The 27,316-nt window shown below is 51.8% G+C and overlaps 2 protein-coding genes and 1 long non-coding RNA gene across 3 annotated transcripts in view; 2 read left to right on the top strand and 1 right to left on the bottom strand.

The window, feature by feature from the left end:
• The window catches only part of STAG3 (STAG3 cohesin complex component), a gene marked incomplete at both ends in the record, with an annotated part of 44,510 nt that extends 27,945 nt beyond the window's left edge, over positions 1 to 16,565 (top strand). The window contains 11 exons of the mRNA XM_083358212.1: positions 7,286 to 7,389; positions 7,483 to 7,575; positions 7,922 to 8,011; positions 8,143 to 8,343; positions 11,253 to 11,489; positions 11,654 to 11,902; positions 14,613 to 14,781; positions 14,892 to 15,025; positions 15,964 to 16,065; positions 16,151 to 16,296; positions 16,433 to 16,565. Coding sequence (XP_083214338.1) covers positions 7,286 to 7,389; positions 7,483 to 7,575; positions 7,922 to 8,011; positions 8,143 to 8,343; positions 11,253 to 11,489; positions 11,654 to 11,902; positions 14,613 to 14,781; positions 14,892 to 15,025; positions 15,964 to 16,065; positions 16,151 to 16,296; positions 16,433 to 16,565 — 1,658 coding nt within the window. The remainder of the gene's footprint in view (positions 1 to 7,285; positions 7,390 to 7,482; positions 7,576 to 7,921; positions 8,012 to 8,142; positions 8,344 to 11,252; positions 11,490 to 11,653; positions 11,903 to 14,612; positions 14,782 to 14,891; positions 15,026 to 15,963; positions 16,066 to 16,150; positions 16,297 to 16,432) is intronic.
• A 4,260-nt stretch (positions 16,566 to 20,825) lies between these two features.
• LOC310637257 lies at positions 20,826 to 21,767 on the top strand. Its single transcript, XR_014491898.1, has 3 exons — positions 20,826 to 20,906; positions 21,168 to 21,210; positions 21,653 to 21,767. It is a non-coding gene; the product is annotated as an uncharacterized lncRNA (long non-coding RNA).
• A 97-nt stretch (positions 21,768 to 21,864) lies between these two features.
• On the bottom strand, positions 21,865 to 27,291 carry AP4M1 (adaptor related protein complex 4 subunit mu 1). The gene is made up of 15 exons (XM_083358771.1): positions 27,196 to 27,291; positions 27,037 to 27,122; positions 26,847 to 26,956; positions 26,673 to 26,769; positions 26,488 to 26,598; positions 25,488 to 25,568; positions 24,849 to 24,911; positions 24,685 to 24,751; positions 24,063 to 24,116; positions 23,594 to 23,700; positions 22,749 to 22,840; positions 22,611 to 22,655; positions 22,477 to 22,527; positions 22,261 to 22,378; positions 21,865 to 22,112 (listed from the first exon to the last, which is right to left on the bottom strand). The coding sequence occupies exons 1-15, from the start codon at positions 27,254 to 27,256 to the stop codon at positions 21,912 to 21,914; spliced, it is 1,344 nt and encodes a 447-aa protein (XP_083214897.1). The 5' UTR covers positions 27,257 to 27,291; the 3' UTR covers positions 21,865 to 21,911.
• Positions 27,292 to 27,316: the final 25 nt, after the last annotated feature.

The following is a 27,316-nucleotide window of genomic DNA, read 5'->3' as shown; positions in this document are numbered from 1 at the left end:
GCGTTGCAGTAGTCTAACCGGGAGGTCACGAGTACATGAGTCACTGTGCGTAGGGCATCTCGGTCCAGGTAGGGTCGCAACTGGCGCACCAGGCGAACCTGGGCAAAAGCCCCCCTGGTCACGGCTCCTATGTGATCTTTAAAACTGAGCCGTGAATCCAGGAGGACGCCCAAGTTGCAAGCCCTATCAACAGGGGGTAACACCTCACCCCCCATTGTTAAAGATGGAATAGACTGGTTAACCCGAGATGCCGGTATGCACAGCCACTCAGTCTTGGCAGGATTGAGACGAAGGCTGTTTCTCCCCATCCAGACCCGGACCGCCTCCAGGCAACGGGACATCACGGCGAGGGCATCACTGGGTTGGTTTGGGGTGGAGAAAAAAAGTTGGGTATCATCAGCATACTGATGATACCCCACCCCGAAACCACAAATGATCTCGCCCAGCAGCTTCATATAGATGTTGAACAGGAGGGGAGAGAGAACCGACCCCTGAGGAACTCCACAAATGAGAGGCCTCAGGGCGGATCTCTGCCCTCCCGTCAACACCGACTGCGAGCGGCCCAGGAGATAGGAGGAGAACCACCGTAAAACGGTGCCTCCCACTCCCAACCCCCTGAGACACCGCAGTAGGATACCATGGTCGATGGTATCAAAAGCCGCTGAGAGATCTAATAGGACTAGGACAGAGGAACAACCCACGCCAGAGATCATTCACCAGCACGACCAATGCCGTCTCCGTGCTGTGCCCGGGCCTGAAACCCGATTGGTACGGGTCCAGATAATCAGTTTCCTCAAGAAACAGAGGAAGCTGATGCGCCACCAACACTCAACAACCTTCGCCAAAAAGCGAAGGTTGGAGACCGGACGATAGTTATTTAAAACAGCCGGGTCCAGGGCAGGCATCTTGAGGAGGGGTCTCACCACTGCCTCCTTCAAGGCGGCGGGAAAGATATTCTCCTTCAAGGAAGCAGTTATTACTGCCTGGAACCAGCCTCATGTCTCCTCCCGGGCCGCATAAACCAGCCAGGAGGGGCACAGGTCCAATAAACAGGTGGTAGAGCTCAGCCTCCCCATAATCCTGTCCACATCATCAGGGGAAACAGGGTCGAACTCAGTCCAGATAACATGCTCAAGACCGTCCGATTCCTCCACATCAGACTCTGCCCAGTCAGAGTCCAAACCAGCCCGGATCTGAGCGATTTTGTCCGTCAGATGGTGACTAAACTCCTCGGCCCGACCCTGTAAGGGATCCTCCCTCACCTCCTGGTTAAGAAGGGAGCGAGTCACCCTAAACAGGGCAGCCGGGCAATTATCTGCGGATGCGATGAGGGCAGCAAAGTAATTAGCCTTTGCCGTCCTTATCGCCGCAAGATAAGACCTTATAAAGGTTCTTAACTGCAATCGGTCAGATTCGGATCGGCTGGACCTCCAACCGCTCTCTAGACCCCGTCTCCGATGCTTCATCTCCCGGAGCTCCACAGAAGACCATGGAGCCCAGCGGGATCTGCGCTGGGTCAGGGGTCGCAAGGATACAACACGGTCGAGTGCCTCGGTGGCCGCCCTTTCCCAGGCATTTACCAAGGCATTGGCTGGGCTGTGAATGAGGGCAATGGGTATAGACCCAAGCGCCATCAGGAACCGTTCTGGGTCCATTAGGTGCCTGGGGTGGAACCACCTGGTCAGTTCCGCAGCCCAGTGGCGGGGGGTGGCATAACGGAAGAGCAGCCGCAGGAGATAATGATTGGACCATGACAGGGGGACAATAGCTGGTGAACCCCCTCCCAGATCATCCAACCACTGTCCAGATAAAAATACCAGGTCGAGAGTGTGACCCCCCCACATGGGTCGGGCCCTGAACTACCTGGGTCAGGTCCATGGCCGTCATGGAAGCCATGAACTCCCAAGCTAGTTCTGACGACCCTCCCAGGGAAGGCAGGTTGAAGTCACCCAGAACTATAAGCCTGGGGAACTCCACCGCCAACTCTGAGAGGGTGTCGAGCAGCCCGGGCAGGGCTTGTACTTCAACGGGAGAGAGAGACTTCCTGTAGCTGAGAGTTGAACTGTGTAGCTGTTGGTACTCTCAGAACATGGTTATTCGCTTGCAGATAAGATAGTGCTGGTGAAGCCCTAGCTAAGTCAAAAGTCCCAGGAGCCCTCTAACATACAGCATAAGGACTGTAACAGCCGCTATACAGGACAGACGGGTGGAAGACGGGCAGGGCTCATCCATTAACGTAAACAAGTAGCCAGAAGATCCGATGAAAACTGCTTAATTTCAATGCACGTATGGACAGTCTCAGCCACATTTCTCTCCCCCCCCACCCCCAGAAGACCAGAAGACATACTTTGCAGCAGCCAGCACCCCAATAAGCAGGGATTAACACCAGACAAACACGCAGAAAACAATAATCAAGGGATCACCAAGGAGAAAACTACACACACACACAACACTAGCAGGGCAAGCTATTGTACATAAACAAGGAGAAAACCCCACACTCACTCTCACTGATGATACTACCTTTTGGGGTAATGAAACATCTGGAAGGAAACCACCAGGCTCAGTACCAAGGAGATTCTGTTGTGTTTGTTCTTTTGTGCAAGCCTTCATTCATTCTGAGCTTTAGCTTTTCTGACATGTAGCTACTGCTCTGTTCTGTAGCGAGCCATCTGGAGAAACCTGGAAGCTATGTCAGGATGCTTTTCATTGATTGCAGCTTGGCTTTCAACACTATTCTGCCAAGCATCCTTATTGAAAAGCTGACTGACTTGAATTCTGCCCCCCCTCCATCTGCGATTGGATTAAAGACTTTCTAAGGGACCAGCTACAAACAGGGTCGGGTCTGTTTCATCCACCCCTCTGAAGCTTTGCACCGGCTCGCCACAGGGCTGCGTGCTTAGCCCCTACCTGTACTCACTGTACACGTATGATTGTGTATCGTCTGACCCATCCACTGCAATCATTACGTTTTTAGGGTCTTATTACAGGTGGAGATGAAACAGCATACAGGGGGGAGGTACAAAAACTATCCCAATGGTGTTTAGAGAACAACTTGCACCTGAACATCAGCAAGACGAAGGAGATGGTGCTAGACTTCTGGAGGAAAAGAGAGGAACCTGCCCCACTTTACATCGGGGGGGCTATGTGGAGAGAGTTTCCTCCTCCTGTGAAGATCTTACCTGGAAAGTCAATACAACCCTGGTGGCCAGAAAAGCCCAACAGAGACTCCACTTCCTCAGGGTCTTGCAGAAGAACAGGGTAGAACAACAGCTAATGACCTTCTTTTACCAGTCTATTATAGAGAGCGTCCTCTCGCACTGTATTGTGGTTTGGTATGCTGGCCTGACAGCCGCGGATAGGAAGATATTATAGAGGGTGGTGAGCGCAGCACAAAACATTGTGGCCTGTCCCCTGACACCACTGGATGACCTTGCCAGGGCCCGCTGCCTTGGAAGAGTGAGTAAAATTCTCAGGGATGACTCACACCCTGGTCGGTACCTCTTTACTCTCCTACCATCAAGTAGGAGATAACAGGAGTATAGCCAGCCATAGGAACCTGGAATGTAAGATCCATGAATCAAGGAAAGCTGGACGTGGTCATATGAGATGACAAGACTGAACATCAACATCTTAGGAATCAGCGAACTAAAATGGACAGGAATGGGTGAATTTAATTCAGATGACCATCAGGTATACTACTGCGGGCAAGAATCCCTCAAAAGAAATGGAGTAGCCTTCATAGTCAATAAAAGAGTAGGAAAAGCAATACTGGGATACAATCCCCAAAATGACAGAATGATCTCAGTTTGAATCCAAGGCAAACCATTCAATATCACAGTAGTCCCAAGTCTTTGCCCCACCACCGGTGCTGAAGAGGCTGAAATTGACCGGTTCTATGAAGTCCTACAGCACCTTCTAGAACTAACACCAAAAAATGATGTCCTTATCATCATGGGGAATTGGAATGCTAAAGTAGGAAGCCAAAAGATAAACGGAATAACAGGCAAGTTTGGCCTTGGAGTACAAAATGAAGCAGGGCACAGGCTGATAGAATTTGGTCAAGAGAATACGATGGTCGTAGTAAACGCTCTTTCCCAACAACCCAAGAGACGGCTGTACACATGGACATCACCAGACGGTCAACACAGAAATCAGATTGACTATATGCTCTGCAGCCAAAGATGGAGAAGCTCTATACAGTCAGTAAAAACAAGACCAGGAGTTGACTGTAGCTCAGACCATGAGCTTCTCATTGCAAAGTTTAGGCTTAAACTGAAGAAAGTAGGGAAAATCACTAGGCCACTCAGGTATGAATTAAGTCATATCCCTGTTAAATATACAGTAGATGTGACAAATAGATTTAAGGAATTAGATCTGATAGAGTGCCTGAAGAACTATGGACAGAGATTCGCAACACTGTACAAGAGGTAGCAACTAAAACCATCCCAATGAAAAAGAAATGCAAGAAAGCAAAATGGCTGTCTAAGGAAGCATTGCAAATAGCTGAGGAAAGGAGGGAAGCAAAAGGCAAAGGAGAAATAGAAAGATACACCCAATTGAATGCAGAATTCCAGAGAATAGCTCGAAGAGATAAGAATGCCTTCTTAAATGAACAGTGCAAAGAAATAGAAGAAAACAATAGAATAGGGAGGACCAGAGATCTCTTCAAGAAAATTGGAGAGATGAAGGGAATGTTTGATGCAAAAATGGGCATGATAAAGGATCAAAATAGCAGGGACCTAACACAGGCAGAAGAGATTAAGAAGAGGTGGCAAAATTACACAGCAGAACTATACAAGAACGAGCTTAATGTCCCTAATAACCACGATGAGGTGATCACTGACCTCGAGCCAGACATCCTAGAATGTGAAGTGAAGTGGGCCTTAGAAAAGCTGAGCAACAACAAAGCTAGTGGAGGTGACAGTATTCCAGCTGAGCTATTCAAAATCTTAAAAGATGATGCAGTAAAAGTGCTACACTCAATTTGCCAGCAAATTTGGAAAACTCAACAGTGGCCACAGGATTGGAAAAGATCAGTTTACATTCCAATTCCAAAGAAAGGCAGTGCCAAAGAATGTTCAAATTATCGCACCATTGCACTCATTTCTCATGCTAGTAAAGTCATGCTTAAAATCCTACAAGCTAGGCTTCAGCAGTATGTGGATCGAGAACTACCAGAAGTGCAGACAGGATTTCGAAGAGGCAGAGGAACTAGAGATCAAATTGCCAACATACACTGCATCATGGAGAAAGCTAGGGAGTTCCAGAAAAACATCTACTTCTGCTTCATTGACTATGCTAAAGCCTTTGATTGTGTGGATCACAACAAACTGTGGCATGTTCTTAAAGAGATGGGAGTACCAGACCATCTTATTTGTCTCTTGAGAAACCTATACGCAGGTCAAGAAGCAACAGTGAGAACTGGACACAACCACTGATTGGTTCAAAATTGGGAAAGGAGTCCAGCAAGGCTGTATACTGTCGCCCTGCCTGTTTAACTTATATGCATAGCACATCATGAAAAAGGCAGGGCTAGATGAATCAAAAGTTGGAATTAAGATTGCCAGAAGAAATATCAACAACCTAAGATATGCAGATGATACCACTCTAATGGCAGAAAGTGAAGAAGAACTAAAGAGCCTCTTGTTGCGGGTGAAGAAGGAGTGTGCAAAAGTTGGGTTGAAACTTAACATTAAGAAAACCAAGATCATGGCATCTGGCCCTCTCAATTCTTGGCAAATAGATGGGGAAGAAATGGAGGTAGTGACAGATTTTATTTTCCTGGGCTCCAAGTTCACTGCAGATGGGGACTGCAGCCAAGAAATTAAAAGACGCTTGCTCCTCGGGAGGAAAGCCATGGCAAATCTAGACAGCACACTAAAAAGCAGAGACATCACCCTGTCAACAAAAGTGCATATAGTCTTCCCAGTTGCCATGTATGGCAGTGAAAGGTGGACCATAAGAAAGGCTGAGCACCAAATAATTGAGGCCTTTGAACTATGGTGCTGGAGAAGACTCCTGCGAGTCCCTTGGACTGCAAGGCGATCAAACCGGTCAGTCCTAGAGGAGATCCACCCTGACTGCTCTTTAGAAGGCCAGATCCTGAAGCTAAAACTCAAATGCTTTGGCCACCTCATGAGAAGGAAGGACTCACTGGAGAAGAGCCTCATGCTGGGAAAGATTGAGGGCAATAGAAGAAGGGGACGACAGGGAATGAGGTGGCTGGATAGAGTCACTGAAGCAGGAGGCGTGAGCTTAAATGGACTCCAGAAGATGGTAGAGGACAGGAAGGCCTGGAGGAATGTTGTCCATAGGGTCGCAATGGGTTGGACACGACTTCGCAGTTAACAACACCACCAACAGGCTGAAGAACAGCTTCTATCCATGGGCTGTCAGGCTCTTGAATGGGAAATAACTTCGTATGATTGACTTGCAAGGCTGGTGCGTTGTGTGCAATTAGCTCACATGGTATAACAAGATGGTGGATTTGTTGTCACTGAGAGTTGTGGGGGGGCACGAAGGGAGGCTCAGCCAATCTCAATGTATACATGGTTGTACTTTGACAATAAATGTTCATCCATTCATTCATGATTGTTGTAGTTACTGGAAGTACTTTATGTTCTTTAGTTTTGTTCCTCTTCAGGCTGGGAAGAAATTGTGCATACTGCATTTTGCTCTTCGGGTCATTGAGAAAAATGATTGTAAGAAGTAAATTTATTTTGTGTTTGTAATTTTAGCAAAAGCGTATCATGAAAGTAAGGAAACTGAATTATGGAATGTTTTATATAAATTATGGAATGTTTGGTGAGAATAGTAGTAAATCATGCACGAGAATGCTTGGCAAGTGGGTCGTCCCTGAGGGCAAGGATATGTAGTGATCCCTTATTTGCTAAACATATTTAGGAGAAATATCTAAGGGAATTATCCAGGGCTTTTCAAGAAGTTTATATTTAAAAATTCTGGTTATTGCACCCAATTAGAAATAAAGTTAAACTGGTGCTTCTTTATGGATATTGCAGTATAATTCTGCAAATTTAGGGAACTGTAGCTGCACATTTAGGAGTATAGGTTGTGATAGTTGTGTACTATGGGTTCATTCTACGTGTTAGATCAGGGGTGTCAAACTGCCGGCCCGTGGGCTGGATGCGTCATGCGGAAGCCACGCCCACCCCATTGCCAGCAATGGCAAAATTGTCCCGATACGTTGCACGACGTCATGTGACTTCGCGAGTTTGACATGTCTGTGTTTGAAGCTCCCTAGCTAAAGTGCTGCGTTTCTCAACAGGTTTGGGTGATCTCAAGGAGAGCAGCCTCATTTTGATCTTGGTGGCCAGCATGCGGCAAGCCACCGAAGGGCACCCGCCAGTTGGCAGGTTCTCTGGAAAGAAGGTAACCTCCTTGGTGCTTCCTCTCCTTTCACAAGGACGGACCGGCTCCTCCCATCTCCTTCTCTTCTTCTTCTTCTTCTTTCCGCTTTCTCAGGTACTTTCTGCTCGGGAACGCAAAGCGCAGTCTGAAGAGCGTTTAAGGCTCACGCAGCATTTTGTCCCTCTGCTGCCCCAGCTGCTAGCTAAGGTGAATGCATTCATCTCTTACCAAATGGGAGGAGAAACCAAAGCATTCTGTTCTCATTGGGATATGGGCCCCCGTTGGTTCTAGATGGCTGTCCCAAAGTTGCCTTTACCTTTTGCTTCTCACCTGAGAGTCTTCTTCAGTTCTGCCTGAATGGTGGGGAATGGAAGGATCTGCACTTTGCAGTCATCGTTATCCCTCTCTGAGAGTCAACTGAGGCCACTCGGGTGTTCAGTCTGTCCCCTCGGGATCCCGGATGGTTGGTGCCCTCGGCTGGCTTCCCTGGCATGGAGCAGCAGCGTGTTCTGTCCGTGCCCTCAGTCCTCCCTTCCCTGCTCTGTCCCGGCAGTTCTCCGCGGATGCCGAGAAAGTGGGACCCCTGCTGGAGGCCTTGCGTTACTTTGACCTGACCTATTACAGCACAGGCCGTCTGGAGAAGGTGGGAGACCCTGGCTGTTACTCGTACTGTGCTTCTCCTCCCGAGGAGGCGCTTCCAAATCCTACTCCCCCTCCCCCCAAGGCCAGCCCTTGGACACTGCTGGGGTGACACTCCCTGACCCTTCCCCCCAGCACTTAGACTTGTTGCTGACCCAGCTGAAGGAAGTGGTGGAAAAGCACACCAGCCGTGAAGTGCTGGAGCCGGCTTCCCAGACTCTCCAGCTGCTCTGCCGCAGGGAATTTGCCTTCTACAGCCGTGTGGATTTTGCCCGTAGCTGCATTATGGACTATCTGGCGGATAAATTCCAGCACGACACTACTGAACTCCTCCAGGTAGAAGAACTGCCCCACGGTGGGTGTTTAAGCATGAGTGAGTCTTCAGAGCAAGAGCAGCTTGATGGTAGGATTCTGGCCTGGAGTACGGGAAGAGCTGCCTTGAAATGTGGGCTGGGAGGGAGGGAGGGAAGGGGTGCCTGGCCTCAGGCATAAGGATTCCCGTGCCTTCCAGAAGTTTTAAGCTCCCGTTTATTAGTCGCAATTGACATCATCGCAGTAAAGGAGCAATAGGTGGTCTACTTTGTTCGCCTGGTGCGCCAGTTGCGTCCCTATCTGGACCGAGACGCCCTACGCACAGTTACTCATGCGCTTGTGACCTCCCGTTTGGACTACTGTAACGCTCTCTACATGGGGCTGCCCTTGAAGACCACTCGAAGGCTTCAACTGGTGCAGAATGCGGCCGCGCGAGTTGTAATGGGGGCTTCCCGATACTCCCATGTAACACCTCTACTCCGTGAGCTGCATTGGCTTCCGGTTGCCCTCCGGGTGAAATTCAAGGCGCTGGTTATCACCTATAAAGCCCTACATGGCCTGGGTCCGGGATATCTGAGGGAACACCTGCTGCCGGCATCAAACGCCCTTCGCCCAGTGCGCTCCCACAGGGAGGGTCTGCTCAGGGTCCCGCCGGTAAGAGACTGCCGGCGGGTGACACCCAGGGATAGGGCCTTCTCGGTGGGAGCGCCTGCCCTCTGGAACCAGCTGCCAGTGGAGCTGAGAACTGCCCCCGACCTTCGATCATTCCGCCGGGGCCTGAAGACCTGGCTCTTCGAGCTCTCGGGCCCAGACTGAGGAGGAATTTTTAATTTGGGGTTCTTTTTAACTGACTACAGGGTTAATTTAATATTTTTTAATTTGGTTCTTAATTTTTGTATTTTGGATTTTTAATTCCCTGTAAACCGCCCTGAGTCCTCAGGGAATAGGGCGGTATATAAATATAACTAAATAAATAAATAAATAAAATAAATGCCTTACTAAAATCCAAGTATGATGTGCCCACAGCATTTCACTAGTCCACTAATTTAATCCCAAGACAGACTTTCACTCTGGGACCGAGGTTTTGAAATATTTCTAGCAGAACTACTAGATTCTGCAACAGCTTTGTTCCTTATGCCATCCATCTTGTAAATTCGCAGGATTCCTTTTTTTATCACCATATATATGTATACATCCAAACTGTCATATATCTGTCCGTACGTGGGTATATGCATAATTTTTTGTCATGTTTATGTAGTGCATATTGGAGGTAGTTACCCTTTGACAGCTGAATGCAATGAAATTTCATTTTAATATAAGCTGATTAGTGACACCAAGGATGAAAACCCCATTGAAAGTGTTTAGATAAATATTAAGGAAAAAGAAACAATAATGACGTGGCTGGCTGTAGGTATGTGCTATAGGCCAGTTCAATTCTCCTGGCCCAGACGGACGGCCCGTCCCAGAGTGTCGCCTGGGAACCGGTGGGCATCGTCTCAGAGCACCTGGCTGGACTCTGCCTAGAGAAGCGCAGAAGACGGAAGAGGAGGAGCCGCCAGTCTCGTTGCAGTATGTCAGAAAGGGGGGGAAGCAGACTCGGGAAAGGAAGACCAATCACCCTGACATCAATACCTAGGAAAGCCCTAGAGAATACAATGAAGCCGTGGGTTCGTAGGCGGATCCTTCAGCACGGGTCATGCCGACAAAGCATACTGCTTTCTTTGAATTAATTTAAATAAAATTAAATTAATTTAAAATTTAAAATAAATAATAATAAATAAATAAATAAAATAAAATAATAATAAATAATAAATAAAATAAAATTTTAAATTAATTTGATATTGATCGGTGGACCAAGGGAACGAAGGAGCCCTGTGCTTAGACTTCAGTAAGACATCTGATAGACAACAGTCTCATTGATAAACCGGAACAGCGAGAGATGGGATAGCCTCATTCCCAGACGGATTTGCAGTTGACTGAATGACTGTGGACAGCATGTGGCCCTGAAGGGTCCACGTGGAAGGTGGGATGTGCAGCAGGGCACCCCAGGGTTCTGTCTCGGACCTTCACGAAAGACTTAGATGAGGGAACTGAAGAGACGTTCATTTGGGGGGGAGGGGTTGCGAACTCCAGAAGACATGCTCGAGGCTCAAAAAGATCCTGACAGACTTTTAACTCTGGCCCTGAGGCAGCTCCATGTTCATCGGTGAGAAATGCAAAAATCAGATGCACGGGTACAAGATAAGGGATCCTTGGCTCCACCCTAGTATTTGTGAGAAGAATCTGGGTGTCGTCGTAGATCTCAGATCAAGCTTGAGCCAGCAATGTGCCACAGCTGCCAAAAGAGCCAATGCCGTTTTGGGTGGTGGAATTGGAAAGAGTATAAAGAGTGACAAGGATATTAAAAGGCTTGGGGTCTGAATCCTACCAAGAGCGGTTGAACTTGGTACGTTTAGCCCAAAGAAGGAAAAGCCGAGTGGAGACACAATAGCCGTCTTCCCATCCACGGAGGGCAGCCACAGGGCGGGCAGTCAGGATTTATTCCCTGTAATGCCCGAGGGCAGGACGGGAACCAGAAGACGGGAGTCTCCAAAGGGAGATCCCGACTTGAAACAAGGAGGATTTTCCCTGCCCGGGAGACCGTCAAGCAATAGAACAGGCTGCCTTCTGAAGCGGCAGGTGCTCGGTCACTAGAGGTTTTCAAGAAAAGATTGAACCATTTTTGCCAGGGATGCTGTTGAGGGTTCCTACTCTGAGCCTGGGGTTGGTCCTCACATCTGCGATTCTGTGTCTGGATGTTCCTCTCTCGTGCGGAGGAGGAGGAGAAGCACATCGCGTTGTTGTTTGTTCTTTTCTTGGCAGTCCTCATTCTCCGAGCAGGAGGAGGTGTACAGCATGGCTACCACATTAAGACGCATTGCCTTCTTCCACAGGTGAGCGGACAGTATTCAGCCTGGCCGTGTCCATGCTGGTTTGTCCAAGGCGCCTGCTCCCCCGCAGCAGTCTCCAACACATGCATGGTGGCCTCTCTGGTGAGCGTCCAGGGGCCGGCCCATGCTCCTTCTGCCCTTTTCATCCGCAGCGCCCACGACCTGACTCCCTGGGGGTTCTTCCAGCCCTGCGTCCATCTCCTGCGCCACCTGCTGAACACGGGCGAGGCCTACGAGCAGGTACTGGGCCAGCTGGCCTGGGCCCGAAACAGCTGGGCGCCTCCCTGCTTGGGCCACCTTCTTGCTCGGTCGCTCTTCCGCCCTCCGAGGGGGCCTTTTCTCGCTTTGGGCAGGAGCCCACGGGGGCCACGTGTCTGCCCGCTGCCTCCCTCTTCTCCTTGTAGGTGGTGATCCCTGCCATGACCTGCGCCCACTTCTCGTTGCTCTGGGAACTGTCCCGCTGCTCAGCCGGGGCCGTCCCTGACCAGGTGAGCGGGTGTTTGGGATCTTTGGCCGGGGCCCTTCCTGCCAGGCCTTCACGCTTCCCTTTCCATCCCCAGCAGCAGCTGCTCAGCCTCAAGGACAAAGTGGCTGCCTTCTGCTCCCTCTGCCAGAGCTGCCTCGTGGACGTGGAGCCCTGTGTCCAGGAGCAGGTGAGGGGCCTCTGAGCCTGATCCGTGGGTGTGGGTGTGTGGGCGGGGGGGGAATGAGAAGGGGCAGGGGCTGGCTCTTACCATCCAAGGTTTAAACAGATAAGCAAGCCCCAATAAAAAACCCCCCACATAAATAGCAAAGTTGCTTAACTGGCCCAAACTTTAGTCTTTAGTACTTGCTATTGATCGATCGATTGACTGATCGTGTGCTATTAACTTGTTGCTGATTTTAAGAATTCTGGCATAAGATTTATTTATTTATTATTTATTTATTGCATTTATATTGCAATCATTAACATGGTTGTCCCCTAAGCTTACTCTTTACTTCACCTCCCTTTGACTCCAAGTTGGACATCTTTAAATATTTCTATTCTTTCCAAGCTCAGCAGCACCCCTGTCTTCTTAGTCTGGAAGAATCTCCCTGTGGGGAAGCTGTTTCTTCCTCTCAGTTTTCTGCTTAACCTCACAGAACATCATCTCCTCCCAGTTCAGTCTGGCGTGCTGAGCATCTCCCGTCAGCCAGGGAATATCTGCTGGCGGGGACTCGGAGGCCGGCCTTCTCAGTGACAGCCCCCATCCCTCCAGAGAGAGATCTTCTCTCGCCAGAGATTAGGAAGCGCCCGGCCCTGTTGCCCTTTGGTGAAGCCACAAAGACTGCTTATGTGTCCGGGTCTGGGCTCTGTGTGTGTGAAAGGCCCTGTCCCTGTTCCTTGGTTATATTAATACCTATAATTATATTTTTTATTAATATCTCTGTGTGTGTGATGTTTGTAGTTGAACTGATTTTATGATTATTCGCTACACAACGTTGCTTGAGATGGGAGGGGAATAGAAATTGAATAAATAAAAATTAAGCAAGTATTTTTTTGGGTGTCATTGTTGCCTTCATGCCTCTGGGGCAGATTCACCAAGAGGTGGGGCTTCGGTCAAAATCCCCTCACCCTAATTCCTCCCAAAGTAGCTGTTGTAAACAGATAGGATGTTGTGCAGCTGATGCAAATAAAGGTGCCATTCCCACAATCTGGATTCATAGAATCCTAGAACTGGAAGTGACCTTGAGGGTCTTCTAGTCCAGCCCCCTCCCCAAGGCAGGAGTCCTTATACCTTAAAATGACTGGATCTCGGAAACCTCCAGTGATGGATGGAGCAGCTGCAGGAGGCAAGCTGTTCCATTGATTAAGTGTTAATTCTCTGCCAGTTGGCCTGGGGCTCCAGTGGGGGAACAGCACAGTGGAGGGGTTTTTAATGATGATGATGATGATGATGATGATGATGATGATGATAATAACAATAGTAGTAATAGTAATAATACGTAATATAATATAAAGCTGGAAGGGATCTTGGAGGTCATCTAGTCCAACCCCCTGCTCAGGCAGGAAATCCTATACCATTTCAGACAAATGGCTGTTCAGTCTCTTCTTAAAAACTTCCAGTGCTGGAGCATCCACAACTTCTGGAGGCAGGTTGTTCCACTGGTTAATTGTTCTAAGAGTCAGGAAATTTCTCCTTAGTTCTAGGTTGCTTCTCTCCTTGATTAGTTTCCATCCGTTGCTTCTTCTCCTGCCTTCAGGTGCTTTGGAGAATAGCTTGGCTCCCTCTTTTTTTTGGCAACCTTGATGCCAAAGGAACTTGTAGGACCCCTTGGGTGGGAAAATTCTCTGGTGAATTAGGGTGAGGCATACCAGGATGAAATGATGTTGCACAAGCATTCAGCTGTGGTGTAGTCTCTAAAATTTGTGCTGGTTGTCGATTCAATCGTTGATCATTGCTGGAAGTTACATCGTCGTTGGCAAGAGGTGGTGCAGTTTGAAGTGTTGACGCACCTGCTTCTGGGCGTTGAAGAGGTGCTGGCCTTGGCAGGCTTGGGGCTTCTGTGCTGTCTGACGCACCTGCGTGTTGGCATGGAAAAGGTGTAGGCCTTGGCAGTTCTGTGGTCTCTGAGTGGTGAGTGGGAAATGCAGAGAATGCACTTGTGTTGTGGTGCTGAAGGAGTACAGGCCTTTGCAGTTCTGGGGTTTCTGTGATGTTTGTAGGCAGTGTGGAAGATGGCTCTGCATTGTTGCAAACATTATGCTTTAACACATATTGACTGGTGCGTTCCATCGGATCGTCCACTTCTATTGGGATGGAACAATCTACATCGGTGCTTTCCTTCGCTGCCTGTTCATAGACCTTCAGCTTTACCAGGGCAGCTGCTCGTTCCTTTTCTATTTGCAGAATTTTCATTTGGGCTTCCTCCTCTGCTTGGCGGGTCTTTCTCTGGGCTTCTATTTCAGCTTCCTTCTTGGCAAAGGATGCAAGTGCGTCCTTTTCTTCTACAAGCGCACGAGCCTCTAGTAGCTTGTCATGTATCGTTGAAGCCCTGGAGCGAGAGGATCTAGCGGAGCGTGCTATGCGTCTATTTGATGTAGACCTGTGAGATCTGGTCTCTTGCAGGTCTGCAATACAGATTTTTGCCTTATTCTTTGCTTCTTGCACTAGGAGATCACTTTGCTGGTTCAGATCCTCAATTTTGGTTAGTTCTGCTGAGGAATCATCTACGTTAGAGTCATACAAAAAACCTATGTATTTTACATACTGCCTTTGGTAACGTTCATAAGCTGCAGCACCAAGAACCCCGCCCCGTACTCCTGTTTCGTTACGTCCACCTTGGGGGGAAAATGGCCGTCTTCAGTGTGTGATTCTCTTTTGCTCCCTTTCTTCCTTGCAGGCCTTTGTGCTGTTGAGTGATTTGCTCCTGATCTTCGGTCCACAGCTGACTGACGGAGGGCACTCTGTCCTGCAGGAATTGGTGTATCAGCCAGAGTCTGCTCTGCAGTCACAGCTGTCTGGCTTTCTAATGGACCGTGTTTTCAACCACAGCCAAGCCCCCGATGATGGTGTGCATTATCCTTGAAGTTGGAATTTGAGAGGTTTGGAGTAGTTTTTGAGTTAGTGGGTGAACACACTAATACCCCCTCTCTTCTTTTTAATTGGCTGATGAACTCAGATAGTGAAAACGGAGAGCTTCAGGTCGAACAGCTGCACCAGCGCCGTAATTTGCTGTCTGGATTCTGCAAATTGGTTGTCTATGGAGTGCTGGAACTGAGTGCTGCTTCTGATGTCTTCAAGTATTACTCTAAGGTACGCAAGGCTGGATGGGAAGGCATAGGGAATTTGCCCTGGACGTATTCAGTGCCAGTCGTCATTCCAGTTTAACTGTTCCGTGCCTTGCCTCAAGAGTCGCTGCAGCCGTTTCTAGAGCTTCTAGTCCCCTGTCTCCCAACATCCAAAGAGGAGCAAAAGGCTGCCATTTGCGACCTTCCCAGCCGACTTCGGACATGCAGAGTCAATGGGGGAAGCTGGGTTTGCTGAGTGATTACACGATTCACTTAACCATTGCTGTGATGTAACAGAGTAACAGTTGAAGGAGGTCAACTGGAGGTCTTCTAGTTCAGCCCCCTGCTCAGGCAGTAGACCCTGTACCATTTCAGACCATTTGTTTAATAACTGGCAAAAAAGGTCATAAAATCTAGCACGACTCGCTGAACAACTGCCTTGCTTAGCAGCAGTCGTTCTGATCCCAGTCGTGGTCGAAAGCCAAGAACCGCCTCTGGTAGACCGGAGGTATCTAGCCAGTTTCTGGCTCTCTGCCTGAAAAGCCCCGTTGCCCCTAGAGCCCTGGAGAGGAACCGCCCGTTCAGCTGCTACGCGGACAATAGAAACAGCACTTAGACTTCTGTACCGTTTCACAGGGCCTTTTACGCCCCCCCCGAGCGGTTTACAGAGTCAGCATAGCCCCCCACACACACACACACCAGTCTGGGTCCTCATTTTACCAACCTCGGAAAGCCGAGTCAACCTGGAGCCGGTGAGAGTCGAACTGCTGGCAGCCGACAGTCAGCAGAATTAGCCTGAAGTGCTGCATTCTGACCACTGCACCACCAGGGCTCTTCATAATAATTACTTTTGTTTTAGCATAAAACTTTATGTATGTAAATGTATTCCTTCTGTTTTTGCTGTTTTGTGTAATTAATAAAAAACAAAAACCAAGGAATCCAGGGTTCCATTTTTCCTACCAGTCCTATGATGACTATGGGGATATCATCAAAGAAACTCTGATTCAGACCCGCCAAATTGACCGAATGGAGTGGGCTCACACGCTGCTACTCAGCCTGCAGCAGGTAAGCGGTGCCTCGCGGTGTGGTGGGGCTGCTGCTGGAGGACGGAGCCCAGCTGGTGGCTAGCAAGGTCTCTCTTCGCTCCCAGTTGCTGACCCAGCTCTTCTTGGAAGAGGGACCCGGGGCCACGGACTCGGCAGCCTTCCTGGAGATCCGGGACTTGGCACGGCGGTTCTCTCTGCTCTTTGGGCTGCACCAGCTGCAGAACCGCCCAGCCCTGGTGGCTTTGCACAAGTGAGGGCGCTCTGGAGGTGGCCGGGGAAAGAAGGGCTGGGGTCCAGTGCCCGTGTGAAGGCCGCTTTTCGGTGGAGGGGGGGGAGGAGTGAGGAGTGGAGGCAGCTGGGCCATCCTCACAGCGTCTTCATTCTAGGGATGGTATAAAATTTGCCTTCGAGGAGCCGGCATCCCCAAACCCCAAGCTGGGTCTCATCAACCTGCCCTTCTTGGAACTGCTGAGTGAATTTTCCCCGAGGCTGTTGCCTCCGGATAAGGCCCTGCTGTGAGTGAAATGGCTTGTGGGGGCGCTTTGGGGGAGCCCCCTTTCCCAGCTGAAAGCATCCTTTTCCTCCCGCCCGCAGCCTCGCCTACTTGAAGAAGACGGGCCAGGCTCATTTCTCGGAGAGCAAAGGGGAAGCCTGCTCTTCCTCCCTCCTGGCCTATCGGCACTCCCTCAGCCCCCCAGAGGAGGCGGCCCCCCAGCCTCCCGCTGCCACCTCCAAGAAGATACGTTTGAACGGTGGGTGTGGGGGCATCCGAGGGGCTCCGTAAGGAAAAGGAACCCGTTGGGTTTCTGGAGAGCCGAGGGTGGAAACCGGTCTCTCTGGGGCCCTGTTTTGCCAGGATCCTCTGAGCACAGCGGCAGCACCAGCCTCGCCTCCGGTAGCCGCCTGCACACGCCCCTGCTGACGTCCACCGCCCTGAGAGCCAAGCGCCCGCTGACGGGGCCTCCGCTGGGAGAGGAGAGCTCGGGCAGCGAAGCCGAGTTTGCCCAGAGGTGAGAGTCCAGTGGGCGAGAGGGACCCCCCGAGCTGCCTCTTGGCCAGAAAGGGAGCTGGGCTGTACCAGCCCTGCCCGGTGGGAAGGCTGTGGCGACCACACCAGAGGGGCTGTTTGTGGCGGAGCTATGCTTGGACCCCTTTGCGGAAGGCCCAGAGATTGGGGGGGCGGCTTTCCTCCCTTCCGCAACGAAGGGGCAGCGTCAGAGAGAGACTCCGCCAGTCAACCTTCTAGTTAGGAGAGAGGTGGAGGCTTTGCTCTGGTGCTCTTTTCCCCCTCCCTACCCAAACCTTCCTTCTGCGGGGTGCCCTACATCGGCACTGCCAGGCAGCTTAGTACCCGGCTGGGCTGGTGATGTGGCGAGACCCTCGGGACGGGCTGAGGAGGAGCAAGAGAAGAGGGGCGTTATCTGATTCCCGGCAGAGCCCTGTGCGGTTCTGGAGGGAGTTTGCTTAGTCGTGCGGTTCTGCTGGACTCGCGTCTCCTGCTTCAAGAGCAGCTGGAGGGCCCATTCCCTTTCCTCCCCGGAGGTGGCCCTGGGGGCCCCTTGGGCGGAAGCTTGTTCTGCCGCCAAGCCGGTTCCCTTGGAGCTCCGGCTCCTTGGGCCTGGCCTCTGCCCTGGAAGAAGCAGAGGAGGGAGGCGCGCTCCCAGCCCCTTCCCCTCCCTGACCGAGGCCACATTGTGCAGAGTCAAAATCAGCCGCTAAGTGGGGCGGCCAGACATACAGATTCGCTTAGGGGCAGAATCTGTCCAACAGTTAGGGTTCTTAGGGACGCCTTACCTGAACCTGCTTGACCCGCCAGGGCAGGAGGGCCCCTCGCCTGAACCGACAGAGGGGTCTCCTTGGTGGATGTTACATAATTTTATTCATTTATCCTATTTATACGGCTGCCATTCTCACAAGCAGCGACTCTGGGTGGCACACAGCACTAAATTAAAGAACAGTAAATATATATTTAAAAAATCATAATTAAGAATATAAAAAAGCAGAAGGCACAAGAAGGGCTGAATATCAACCATGGTCTCAGAGGGCCCCCCCACCCCAAAGATCTTGGTCCCCAGAGCATTCACCGGATGGGGCGGGCTGGCGTCTGGGCGGTGAAGAGGCCGCAAGGCTAGCACCACAGTGGAGGCGGGCTGTCTCCCGGCATCCCCGAGGACGGCCCCTCCCTGCACAGACGGGACCCATCGTGGGGCTTCTCAGCTGGGTCCAATGGGGCGAGCAGATACAGCTGGGGAGAGGCAGCCCCAAAAGCAGTGCCTTGAATTGGACTCGGAAGTCTATTTCTGGAGAGCAGAGTGCCCCCCTCTCCCCCCCCCCCCCCGCCCAGGAGGCCTCACAGCTGAGCTGCTCTGGAGGGGCGGGGAAGGGCAGCAGTCGGGGTGACAAGGGTGTGAGAGACAATGAACGGGCCCCTGTCTGAGAACCAGCACAACTGGTGCATGACACAAGGTTGTGTGAAGGCCCCCCCCTGGCTATGGCGGCCATTTGCTCTTTGAGCAGGAGTCTCCAGCGGGACCTCTGGATTGTGGACTGGGTCTGTCTGGGTCAGAGCCCCCCACACACACACACAATGGAGGGAGCAGGAGAGTGACCCCCAGGCTGGCACCTCTTCCACCACCACCACCGATTGGGGCGGCCCCCCTTGGGCAGGACCCCCCCATGCAACACCCCTGCGCCTTGCCGTCTGTCCAAAGGGTAGAACCAAAGACCCAGTGGTCCATCAAGCCTGCCCTTTGAGGGTTTTTAATAAATATTTTTATATACATATATATATATATTTGTCGAATGATGGGCATTTTTATCCCAAGCATGTTTAAACTTGGCTCCTGACGTCTCCGCTGGACATTGGTCTGCTTTGCCTGTGAAGTCCCATTGTCTCGACATGACTTTTGGACTCCCCCCTCTATTTTTGCTTAATATTGAAAATGCTGCCTTCTAGAACCTTATTTACCCTAATAGAATTTAAAGGTTTTGACCACGTCCCCCCTTTCCCTCCTGTCCTCTGGGCTCTGCGTATTCAGTCCCCCCAACCTCTCCCTCAGACCTTGCCCCATTTTGGTTGCCCATCTCTGGACTCACGCAGGCTTATCAATATCTTTAAAGGGGGAGGTGTTCTCCAGAATTGGACTCCAAATGGGGTCTGACTAAAGGCCCACAGAGTGGGATCAGGGCCCCCTTTGTCCTGCTGGGAATCCTTCTAGTGACGGATCTCGCTGCCTGGCCAGGCTGCCCGCTCATTTGGCAGCCGTCTGCTGTGAGCAGGCCTAAATTCCTTTTCTTCTGCTCTTCCCAGCACCACACACCACCCCCTCCCCCCCTCTATGCCAGAAGATATCCCCCCCCCGCACGCAATATTTTTATTTATTTTTATTTTAATCCCATTTATATCCCGCCCTTCTCCGAAGACTCAGGGCGGCTTACAATCTAAGAAGCACAAATCAATGTGCTTAGCAATAGCCTTCATTCTATGTATATGCCTGCTTATTAGGGCTTTTGCCCCCCCCCCCCCAAAGCAGCATTATTACAAAGTCAGCTTATTGCCCCCAACAATCTGGGTCCTCATTTTACCTGCCTCGGAAGGATGGAAGGCTGAGTCAACCTTGAGCCTGGTGGGACTCGAACCTGCACTAATGGTAGGCAGCTGGTGTTACTTAAGGAGGCATTAGCCCACTGCTCCACCAAGGCTCCTTAGCATGGCCTTATGTTTGGGAACGCAGTTCCCACCTTGTTGGTCAACTTTCCAGCAGTGCCAAACACTTAACATGCACCGTAGGGATGCCACGATCTGTGGCTGCTGAATGCTGCAGAGGTTGGAGAGGCGCTGGGTTTTCCCTCCTGTTGGGGGTGGTTTTGGGGTCCCAGCTATCTTGCTGGACCAGGTGTGGGGACTGGCAGATGCCGGTCTGCAGTGTTTTGCTCCCTTCTCCACAGCCAGGACCAGTCAGTGCTGGAGGGGGGGTGGGGTGGGGGAGAAAAGAGTCTGACCTGGCTAGCCCCCCCTTCCCCTCGCTCCACTTAAACTTGTGCACAGAGCTAGCTTGCAGATTGAATCCCAGGATAAGAGCCAGTCTGGGGATGCGGACCAGCAGCTGGTACCAATAGAAGGGAGCGTTTTATAGAAAAGCAGTTTGAAGGTGAACTCACTTAAGAGCGTGCGCACTCGTGCACTCACGCCCCCACGCCAGAGAGTAACAATGCTTTTGGGAAAGAAAGGCAGGCCTAGTTGACTTGAGAGCTCTTGGATGTCGCTCACTTCTCTCTTCTGTCTTGCTGAAACTTCAGGGAAAGTTTAGAAATGCTGAAAACGCTGGGGGGGGGGTGTTGGCCCAGTTTTCTGTCTGGGCCCTCGATGGCGGTGGCAAGTCCTGCTGAAAGGGCAGCTGGAACCGGGAACTGTGGCGGCTCCTGCCTCGTTGACTAGACTAGAGAGTGCGTGTGTGCCACTGCACTTTCAACCCCCCCCCCTTTCCCATTCATGGTATCTCCTAGGCCAGTGATGGTGAATCTTTTAGAGACCGAGTGCCCAAACTGCAAGCCAAAACCCACTTACGTATTGTCGGGTGCCAGGTGGGCGTGACTGCAGTTGTAACGGCAGACTGGGTGGGACTAAAAAGTTCAATCAATTCCAACTTTGCAAGATCTTTTTTTTCCTGCGAGAAGTTGATGTTGATTAAACTTTTTTTTTTGCACACAGCGGTGGAGGCTTAAAGCGAAGGCCTAGGATTGGGGCAACAGTGCATGTGCTCACAGAGAGGGTTCTGCGTGCCACCCGTGGTCCCAATGATGGCTTTTTTCCCAGCAGGCCCCCTTTTTGTTTTTGACAACTATACGCCCCAAAACAAGGTGGTTAATTCTGCCCTTGGAGGGATTGTGTGCGTGCACAGCCCTAGCTTCTCTCCCCCCGCCCCCCAGCTTCTGTGGGAAAGGGCCTGGCTGCAGAGGGTGGGGTGCTTTTTGTGCTGCCAAACCACTCAGCGGTGGGGGCGGCCACTGGCAACTACCCAACAGCCACCGAGAAGGGCAAAACCTGGGCTGGGGGGGCCAGGCCCTTTCCGGCCCTTGGAGGCCTGCTCTGAAAGCCCGCCTGGCTTTCTGTCTTCACAGGCTGCGCCTGATTGAAGAGCCGGAGAACAGCCAGGAGGGAGAGGTAAGTGGTTTGGTTCTCCTGTGGGAAAAGGCTGCAATAGCTGTAGGACTCCTTTGGCCGAGTAGTAAAAAAAACTGGCTTAAGATGGATAAACAACATGCAGAGCAGCTGCGGGGAATGGATTTTAAAACTGGCAAAAAAGCACCACCTCTTCAACTGCAGCATAATTAACCTGTGGAACACCTCAAGGACGGATAGGAAACGTGTGTAAATCTCTCTGAAAAGCGGGTGCTGGGATCCTTCTCCGGGAGAGTAACCTTGCTAGGCCAAGGACGTGGTTCTTATTGGGGATTCCGTTTCCAGTCAAAGGCCGGCCTGTGTCACGGAGAGGCTGATTTCCAGCGCTTGGGGTTAAGGGGGGGGGGGTCTGGGTGCTGCCCAGAGCATCCCTGAATCGAGTGGCAGAGAGAGGGTCTTACTGGCTGTACCTCTCTCCCTGCAGGTTTCCTCAGAGGACTCTTAGCGCCCACCCCCACGGAGGGCTACAAATTCCCGGAGAGGGAAGGAACATTTGGGGTACGTTTCCTGCCAAGTATCTTCTGTGTCTTGTTTTGCTCCTGCTGTGTAGAATTTGCTCTCTTCTCTGGTTTGAACTCTTTATAATTGGGGAGGGGGTTGTCACGCAGAATGTTTCATGGCTTTCGCTGTTTATAATTAGTTAAAAAATAAAGCTGTTTAATTTGGAATAACGAGGAGGTAGCCTATCCTGCATTGAGCCGGATCACATAGGACTCGCTGTGAGTCACATACCTCACCCAGCGGTGAGGGAGAGTAGGCTGTGGTCCTGTGAAGCGCAGGAAGCGGATTTGCAGCCCAGAGCAGGTGTGGGCTGGCATCTCAAAAGACAGGTTGACCGGTCCCAGCTCACGCAGTCCTGCCTGGGTCAGCCCTGGAACCTCCAGCTGCCAAAGGAGAGAGCGGACGGTCTCGGGACAAGGAGGGGGAGCGCAGCCCCTCCTCCTCCCACCAAGGAAGCCTCGAGGCCTTGGCTGTGGCACCTCCTCCCCCCACCGGGCAGGCTTGTACCACGGAAACCTGATGGCTCTTTACCTTAAACATGGCAGAAAGTTGAGAGCCACCTTGCATTCGGGGAACAATCCACTCAATAGATTTGGTGGTGGGCTGCAAAATGGCCGTCTGTTCAGGGCTGCTCAACTCCTGAGAAAAGCTATAAAGGAAGACCAGAAGATCCAGCAGAGTCCACAGGCCGGGCAGCAGCGAGAGCCTAGCCTCCCCCCCCAACCACTTAGCCAATGGCCAACTCACCTCAGCGTAGTTTTGGGAACAGGCAGATGGATGTGAAGGTTGACAGCATGGCTACAAAAATTTAGACGGTTAAGCTGAGAGAAAGAGGGTTAAGTCTCTGTTTCCCCTTCAGAAGACAATAAAGGGCTTCTTACTTTTTGGGAAATAAATCACAGCGAAGCTTGAGATAAATTTGCACCCTGCCAAGGAAAAAAAGATGGGCAAGTGTGATGAGCCCACAACGGGGTGGCATTTTGAAAAGAAGCCTGGCCGACGAGCTGGCTGCCACTCACCGGCCACAGGAGCCGTGCCGAACGGTGGGAAACAGGTGGAAGGGCAGGGCCGCAGGGATGTCATCAGCCAGCTGGTACTGCATCAGAGTCAGCTGCTCAAAAAAGCAATTTTGCAGATGAGGTTTTCTGAGCAGATTTTAAGGACAAATCCACCTAGAGTAATTTAAACGGATCCCAAGGAACGAAAAAGCAAGCATGGTTAAATGACAACTACTTGGAATTTTACCAGTTATCCAGCTCATACGGTATCTCAAACGCTAAAACTACAACTAGTAAACCTTGAGAAAGACCGAACGTGAGTTAATGGTGGGTGGCGCCTGCCAGGAGCCTTAATGCAGCCCTGGAAAGTAGCACTGTGTAAAGATACCTGTGGAACCCTGATTTCTACGTGACGGGGAGTACAGGGGGGTCTTAACATTTGCGGATTTATTTGCTGCTGTTCCTGCATTTGCTGTGAGGGATGGCAGAGCGCTTGTGTTTGGCCTTGCAGTCTCACGCCAGGGACCTCGGGAGCACAGCAGAGCTTCAGGCCCAGTGGGCCAACAGGACAGGTTTTTGTGGGAGATGTTGACAACCCCAGTGGAGATGGAGACCTGACCATAGGATGTATGAGTCAGAGCACCCCATTCCCGAAAGCCTGTTGCCAGGTGGGGGACGGCTCAGAGGACAGCAAGGCGAAGGGTGAGGAAGGATATCGGTGTCCCCATCTGTAGTTGCCCTTGAGGCACAATCCAGCAAAAGGCCCAGTAGGTACCTCCACCCAGCCTGAGCAGAGATGCTCAGGATCAACTCACTATAGTATCTACTCTTCCAACCATGTGGACCTGTCCCTCCCCTGCCTTTACCTCCCCTTGGCTGGGGCTGACACGGAGAATGCGGCTGCACTCGAATTCATCCAGCTTAACGGAACTGTGGAAGGAACACTCGTCCACGCGGACAGCCGTGCCGTAACCTGGGGACAAAAGAGCAAGTCGAGCCTCCTTCAAGTGAGATGGCTGGTCAGCCGGCCCTCAGCCAGCTGGGGAGGCACGCAAGGAGCAGCAGCAGCAGCAGCGTTATGACCCGACCGGAGAGCGGCAGCCGGCCCACCGGGAGGGAGATCGGCAGGGAGGCTCCGACCGGAGAGCCTCTTTTGGCAGTTTCATTTCACGGAGGTGAGATGCTGCTGCTGCTGCTGCCGCCGCCTTGGGAACATTCAGTTTCCCCTGAAATAGCCAAGACCCTTCAGGGCTAAGAGTCACTCTGATGCTGGTGGGGCAACAGCTCCACCCAGTGTGTCGTCACAATCCGGCTACAACCAAGGGGGCTACACACCTCGAAGCTCCGCCTTGCCCACGCAGAACTCCTCCGCCAGGCCAATCCGCATTTCTGCAAGAGAAACGGCGGCCCAATGGACTCCCCCCTGGCACCTCGTCCTTCTGCCCAGCCCCTGCTCGCCACATGGCATCTCTAGGGACCTTTTGTGCAGGGCCCCAACCTGGGCAAAGCGGGGCGGGTGCTGGCTTTCCCATGGGATGGGGGTCTGGGTCTCGGGGTCTGTGTCCTGTGATTTGCCCCCCCCCCTTTAAAACCAATACCTAGGAGATACTCGCTCTTTAGACAAGCTGGTTTTTTTTTCCTATTTACTCTCACAAGTTGTGAAATAACAAACTCCCTGCTCTAAGCCCAGTTAGATAATTATTCCCCTCTTTTCTCTTTTGACTCTGTTATTGAAAGTACTAGATTTTCATTAATAAGTCCTAATTGTAATTATCCTGGTGTCTTTTCCCTTTGTACGCCCTCTTCGATATCCCATCCCCAAAGTCTAAATTGGGGAATCCGGTCCTCCCTTCAGCACTTAGAGCTGGACCACACAGCAGCCAAAGCAACTAGGATTTCCCTGTTTTCCGCTGGGCCTCCAGGAAGCAGCAGATACACACGAGCGGCCTCCACCCACCAGAGCAGCCGGGAAAGAAGCTCTTGAGACGTATCTCCCCTTGGATGTCCGTTTTCATGGGAGTGCCCTAGGAAAGGAAAAGGGCAGCCCCTCAACCTCTCCAACCTGAAAAGGAGCTGGAATTTTAAAGGAAACCAGCTTCTCTCTGGCACTTTCTGACTCACGTTGGCAGCGATGATGACTGTGAGTCGTTCCACCACATCCAGGAAAACTTCAGGCTGTGAAACCTGGGGGCAGAGAAAGGCACCGTCCCACTCTCTAAACCAGGGCAGCCACCCTCTGGCTTTTAGGGACCCAAGGCCAGGCCGCCGCCCCCACTTCCAGGGGACTCGCTGCTCTGCCCACACGAGGCAAATGGGGAAGCCACCGTCGCAAAACTTGCTGCTCAAAGATGTGGCAACCCAACAGTGGCTGAATCCATTTCTGGGACCTCGGCCGAGATGATTTTGGGTGGTGAGCTCTAAGCTGACCGCATAGATCGTGAAGAGGTCTGGTGATGGAGTAATCCTTTTCTGAAGAACTTCTGATTTTGTGAAACATTTATAGGGCAAGGGCCGCATTTGGCATTGTTGAGACATCCGAGATGAGGCAAAGATGTCTTCAAATTAGGAGGGTTAGGACAGTTTTAAAATAAATAAGTTCATTTTTCACCATTTTATGGGCCTTTTGGAGACTTGGCTTCATCTCCCCCTCTCCCACCCCAGCTTGACACCACCCATCAGGCAGCCTGGCTCTGGCCTCGTTCAGCCAATCCCTTTGGAGGCTTCGGGGGACTGACCAGAGTGGGAACTGGAGGACCTTACCTGCTCTCCCCGCAGCGACAGGATTGGACGAGCAGCTGCACAACTGGGGGCCACTTTGCTCTGTTGCGTATCTGCTCCAAACTGCAACCACATAACACAGTAGAAATACGTGTGGTCGTAAGACAGAAAAGATATTAAGAATGGGGGTACAAATAGTACCTAAAGTTGATGGGGCCAAGTATATCAAGTTTATGATGGGACTTTCCTTGATTGTGATCGTATAATGTAAAACGAATCTTGTTTCCCTAAAAGTACCATGAAAGGAACTGGAAAAACAGTACCGTATACCGTACACTCGGCATCTCGGAGAGGGGCTCCTGGAAAGACTGGCAACTGTCTTTAAATGTTTTCCACTTGAGAATAATCTTCCTCGCTGTAGAACGATTAAATGATTTGGAGATGGCCTTGTAACCCTTCTCAGACTGATCGGCAGCAAGAATTGCTTTTCTGAGATGACTGTGGAGGTCTTTCCTCTCTACGGCAGTGTTAACGCAGGCCTCACTGCTGGAGACCAGCAAACTCTTTTAAAACATTGGTTTTTACAGCGATACTCCCACTAGCTGGTGATCAGTTGATCCAGGGGCCTCGATCAGCAGCTACTTAACCTCTCTATGGAAGCAGTGAGGGTGTACTTAGTTTTTTACACAAGGATTTTCCATTTTCGCTTTTTTTTTAAAAAAAAATGATGGCATCACATAATCCATCATTGATCTGGGGCTGTATTTCCCTACTTTTAAAAAACTGCTTAAGACCAGATAATTTTTACTATGTACCAATACGTAAACAATAGTGCTCAAAGAGGGTTCCCAACCACCTAGCCGGATTAGAAGCGAAACATCTTCAAAGAAAAAGTCCTGTTGCCTCCTGAAAAAGCACGTCTGGAAGAACCCTGACCTGGATACTATGCACTTTGGACTGAACACCCCCAAAAGATTTGCTTTCTCCCAGGGAAAGCGGGAAGCTCCCCTGGACGTCCGGAGGGCCCCCAGCGCCCACTCACCAAGCCCACCGTACTGAGGTCAAAGAGGCTGAAGGGCTGGCTGAGCACCGGGTCCATCTGGATGGAGCTCTTCAGGACCTCCGGGGCGGTGCTCTGCACGTAGCCGTCATCCTAGAAGGGGGGGGGAGAGGGCTCAGCCACGCACGGCGCCCTCCCGTCTCCCCCCCCCCACACCAGCAACCCACCAGCAGCTCGTCCAGCACTTCGGAGATGAGGGCGAAGTTCAGCCCGACGGTCTTCTCGTCCAGGCGGCCGCAGTAGTCCCGCAGCAGCGCCGCCAGCCTGCAAGGGCCGCAGAGGGGCTCAGCCGCCGCCCCCCACGCCCGTTCGTCCGCCCCCGCCCCCCCCCCGGCGCCTACCTGCCCAGGAACTCCACGGCCGCGAAGGGGGAGGCGTCGGGGCGGAGGGTGCCCACCAGGTAGAGCCCCGCGTGGCGCACGTGGGCGAAGTGGAGCCCCGGCCCGGCCTCCTGCGGGGCGAGACGGGCGGGGTCAGCGGGGTCGGGGGCGCGTGGGGGCGGAGGGACCCCGCCCGCCCTCCCCCCCCTACCATGAAGACCGGCGCCTGGTCGGCAGGCAGCGCCGCGATCCTCCGCGCGAAGGTCTCCACCAGGTCGGCGCTCCCGTCGCCGCGGACTGCAGGAAGCCGGTTAAGGAGCGCGCGGGGCAGCCGGGTCCAGCCCCCCCCCCTCCCCTCCCCGCGGGATACGGTCCTTGTAGAGGAGCCGGTCGCCCTGGGACGAGAGCACGAACAGCTGCGCCAGCATCATCGCCGCCGCCGCGCACTGCGCATGCGCCCTCTCCCCCTCCCCCCGCAGCCCCCCTTCTTC

This window comes from Vipera ursinii (genome assembly GCF_947247035.1).
Source record: "Vipera ursinii genome assembly, chromosome: 3".
In the NCBI taxonomy this organism is placed as follows: Eukaryota; Metazoa; Chordata; class Lepidosauria; order Squamata; family Viperidae; genus Vipera; species Vipera ursinii.
This window is presented reverse-complemented; position numbering and strand designations above follow the sequence as displayed.

Bases quoted from the DNA above. Each gene is read 5' to 3' on its own strand.
- AP4M1 (XM_083358771.1), bottom strand. From the start codon at position 27,256: ATGATGCTGGCGCAGCTGTTCGTGCTCTCGTCCCAGGGCGACCGGCTC. The intron at 24,752-24,848 runs GTGAGTCAGAAA...TTCCTTTCCTAG, and splicing joins CAGTCATCATCGCTGCCAAC to GGCACTCCCATGAAAACGGA. The intron at 22,113-22,260 runs GTAAAGAGCCAT...CTCCTTTGGCAG, and splicing joins AACTTTCTGCCATGTTTAAG to CTGGAGGTTCCAGGGCTGAC.